This window comes from Hyposmocoma kahamanoa, unplaced genomic scaffold (genome assembly GCF_003589595.1).
Source record: "Hyposmocoma kahamanoa isolate Upper Pololo Valley unplaced genomic scaffold, ASM358959v1 95, whole genome shotgun sequence".
Taxonomy (NCBI): domain Eukaryota; kingdom Metazoa; phylum Arthropoda; class Insecta; order Lepidoptera; family Cosmopterigidae; genus Hyposmocoma; species Hyposmocoma kahamanoa.
The window spans coordinates 569,186-573,416 of NW_020654972.1; the positions used below are offsets into that span (position 1 = coordinate 569,186).

At 38.8% G+C, this 4,231-nt stretch overlaps 1 protein-coding gene across 1 annotated transcript; it reads left to right on the plus strand.

The window, feature by feature from the left end:
- The first annotated feature begins 235 nt into the window (after positions 1–235).
- LOC113238290 lies at positions 236–2,742 on the plus strand. The gene is made up of 2 exons (XM_026475127.1): positions 236–375; positions 2,124–2,742. Exons 1-2 carry the CDS (start codon positions 236–238, stop codon positions 2,740–2,742), a joined length of 759 nt encoding a protein of 252 aa, XP_026330912.1.
- The last annotated feature ends 1,489 nt before the right edge of the window (positions 2,743–4,231 follow it).

A 4,231-nucleotide genomic window follows, 5' to 3' on the forward strand; every position in this document is an offset into this window, starting at 1 on the left:
GAAGTTGAAGAGCTCATACAGAAGTCTGTGTACAGAATGAGAGTTGCACAAAGTTGCTCCGCATGAAACTTCGAGATCGAGTTCCAAATTCCGAAATCCGAAGACGAATTATGGTTCATAACATAGGAGCTCGAATAACGAACTTAAAACAGACCTAAGCAGGATTTTACATGGAATAAAGCGATAAACGAATGGTGGACAAGATATATAGAAACGTGAGACGTCCAGTAGCGATATGGGTGGACAACATCGTCAAAGTTACGGGCCACAGATGGGCGAGAGACTAGCACAGGATCGTCGTGAATGGCACAAACTACTAGAGGCCTATAACCCAACAGTGAGTGAAATCAGGGTATGGACGATGATGAAGAGCACGTACATTGTTAACCATATTTTGGTATTCATTGCTATACACACGTATATACCTATTTGTAATAACCGTAATTTTAATTTTTGTAGCAATGTATCCAAAGCTTAAAAAATATAGAAATTAAATTTTTTAAATTACCACGTCTCAAGTGTCGAGTAAACGTACCGGAGTAAGCATACACAGTAAATTACACAATTTCTGTAATTACTGAGGCGTAACGTTCCAATTATCCAAATAGATGGGGAAGTGCTTAAAACGCCTCATTCCGCGAAAGAGACGACACCGAATATTGATTTACAGGCCCCAATACAGAAGTGGAATAAATTGGAATATTAATTTCTCATGACAATGCCGGCAAACAAATTAAACTGCCAGATGTCTCGCCCAGAATCCCATTTATTTCTAATAGTTGATTTATATTAATTTCTGTCATATTGTTTTGTTATTACAAGTTGGATTCGTTATTTCCACTTCCGTCATGAAAAGAAATTGTTTGATTAAAAACAAATTATTGGATCTATTGTTCTTCAGTGACAAGCAGTTGAATTGATTGTTTAATTAAATTGTTCCCATTAATTTAACTGGAAGACATTCCCTTTTCAAATGCCTACGTAGCATAAAATATACACAAAAGCACCGGTAAAATAACAAAGCAGCAAACATTCCAGTAATATTTTACTATGGCATAGTAATGGTGTTTACACAAGGTCGACTACCATCTTCGGTAGATAACTTTGCTTTACCGAAGGAGGCACAGTCGTTTTACTGTTAACACAAGGGATTTGTCAATTTATGTATCAGGGCGACGCGTGTAGTGGCAGTGCCCTTCAGATCTTTGCGATTTAAAGCTCTGAGTGGCTCTCCAACTATTATGGACAGGCGTGTAGCTTACCATCAGACGCATGACTCGTTCGTCCCGTGGCTAGATATTATATAAAAAAAAAATCATTCGAAAAGCTCTACAAACTAATCGGGTATGTAGGTAGTCCCTAGCCCCCGGCACGAACATTATGGTGGGGCGCTGCCACCGACACGCTGAAATTTGTTTCATCGACTGTCACTTGCCGAAGGCGCCTGAGTCGCTTGAAAGTGATTACACCTTTTTTAAACCATCGAATGAGTAGGGAACACCTAGTCCACTTGGTAGATTCGGCAGTTAACTACGGTCGTCAAACTCATTGTTTACACATTGCGTAGACTGCCGCCGGGTAAGCCGGAACGACTTGTCGACATAGTGTAAACGTGCCGTTATTAGAAACTCAAATCGCAACTCAATTAATTCTGTTCACTACGAAAAATAGTTAACAGCACAAAAATTAATAATAATTAGATCACTAAATTCGTGTGACAATATTTATTCTACAGCAAAACTTGTGCGTGAAACACTGCTTGCGATAAACAGCAGACGAAACCGTGAAAGTAATATGTTAAAAAAGTAAACAAACGCCGATAACGCTGTGGTCTGACATGGAAAATAATTACATTATCTCATATTCCTACTCGAAATGTACATACACATGCGAACAACACGGTAATAATTATTCTTTAGTAGCCACAGCGATACGCGAAAATAGCGTGCCCACTTTTTATTCAAGAACAGCACATTCCTACACGCAATCTCTTTTATGAGTTGATGATATTGTCAACAGAAATGTAATGGAGTTCCAAGTAATTCCTGTCTATCGAGATTTGAAGCACGTTTAATTAAGATTTTGTGTATTACTTTCAACCGTTACTATGATTTTTCAAATAGAAATGTATTTTCGCTACCTCGTCTCAAAACAGAGTTGAATAAAGCCAAAATGGCTTCTAAAAAGATTGGTGTGCTCAACAGAGCGAAGCGGTGTTTCACATCGGGGCACCGGCTTTTGCTATACAAAGCTCAGGTTCGGCCCCATATGGAATACTGCTCGCACCTCTGGGCTGGAGCACCCAAGTATCAGCTTGATCCACTTGACTCCATCCAACGTCGGGCTGTTCGAATTGTCGACGACCCTATGCTCACAGACGGTTTAGAGCCCCTTAGTCTGCGGAGAGATGTTGGCTCTCTATGTGTGTTCTACCGTCTGTATAACGGGGAGTGCTCAGACGAACTCTTTGAGTTGGTGCCTCCGTCACTCTTTTACCACTGCACGACCCGCCGAAGGAGAAGACTCCATCCCCACTTCCTCGATGCTTGGCACGTCACGACCACTCGAGCATCTCGTTCGTTCCTTCCCCGAACCAGTAAGATGTGGAATGGCCTTCCTCCTGAAGTGTTCCCCTTGCGCTATAACATGGAGTTCTTCAAAAGACGTGTAAACAAGGTTCTCCGGAGTCGGCAACGCATGGGTGATGCCTCTGGTATTGCTCGTGTCCATGGGCGACAATGACCACCTCCCATCAAGTGGCTTGTCTGCTCGTTTGCCTACCGGTTAACATAAAAAAAAAAAAAAAGAGAATAAATATACAGTGTATTTTAAGTAGGGGATCCACTATTTTCACTTAAATCTTTAAAAAAATCTTTAAGGTATATACACTTTAAGCACGTTTTCAATATTAAGGTGCTATGTTCGATTCGATGCTGACAATTGCTTACACGCCTGTTAGCCATGGTCTGATAAGGCCACATTTGCAAAATGTCAACTTTTCAGTAGAGAGATTTAAAGATACAACGAACGAAACTTTTAATGCTTAAATAGACTAGTTATAAAATTTCACATACACATAATTTGTGTTATGTAGTTCGTATTATTTTTAAACGACTTGAAGAAGGAGGAGGTTCTCAATTCGACTTCATTCAGTTTTTGTAAGTATGTTACACGATAACTCAATTTGTGCATCGAATTTGTGATTCTTTTTTTGTTCAAAAGAGGGTACCTGAGTAGTACCCATTGAGGGCACCCATTTCAATTTGAAGCAAATATTCCACCTTTAGGAGTGGCAAACTAAGGGTTGAATCCGGTTTCGCGCACTTTCCGGTAACCGATTTCAATATAATTCCACGAACTTTTGAGGTCGGTTTTTTGTGACTTTAAGGTGATAAAAGCACTTCTGACGCGTGACCACATGTGGCTTTATTATACGAAGGATAGGAAGTGATTTCGCCTTTGTATTATATTCTTCCTTATACAGCACATGCTTTATTTGCATTGCAGAGATCTGAGAACTAGAAATGGATTTTTTTCTTTTGTACGCAATGTTAAATTACTGGATAGTTACAGTTATACTCTGCTTGCATGTCAGGTGGAGCTTACATAAGGCTTAGTAAATGTTATTACGGCTAGTGCAGGACAGCCAAGGCTCCAACTTACAGACAAGATAGGAATGGTTTTAATTTAACTTTGTAATAAGGTAATATTGATTTTATTGATTATAATCAGTGTTGTCAGATGGTTACATTTCTTACATTTATCGTACCTTTTTGGCCCCCTAGTGGGGCCAAAAGTTACATATACATATATAGTTATATATATAAAAACGATTTGGGATTGTTGTAAATCAATCCCAAATCGTTTACTAACGCATGGAAATTAACCAATAAAGTAGCTCAGACATGGAGCAAAGAAAATGAAATCTACTAATAAAATAGCCGTACATATGTGTTTTACGTTCTGTATCTATTCACAGTTAGAAATTTTGGTCAAAAAACGACAATTAAGATTTGCAGCAAAAATTTTACTTTTCAGGTAACGAAACGTAATTTTCGACTCAAGGGCCTGGCAACTCTAAATATAATGTTTTACTATCACGATATTTATCATTTTTTTTTGGAAAATTACTCTGATGAATTTGCCCTAGATTGGCACACACACAGACGCAGGTTGGAGTTCTGTTATTTCGAGGAAATATCAATGTGTTCGATCTTTGTATTAATAAATT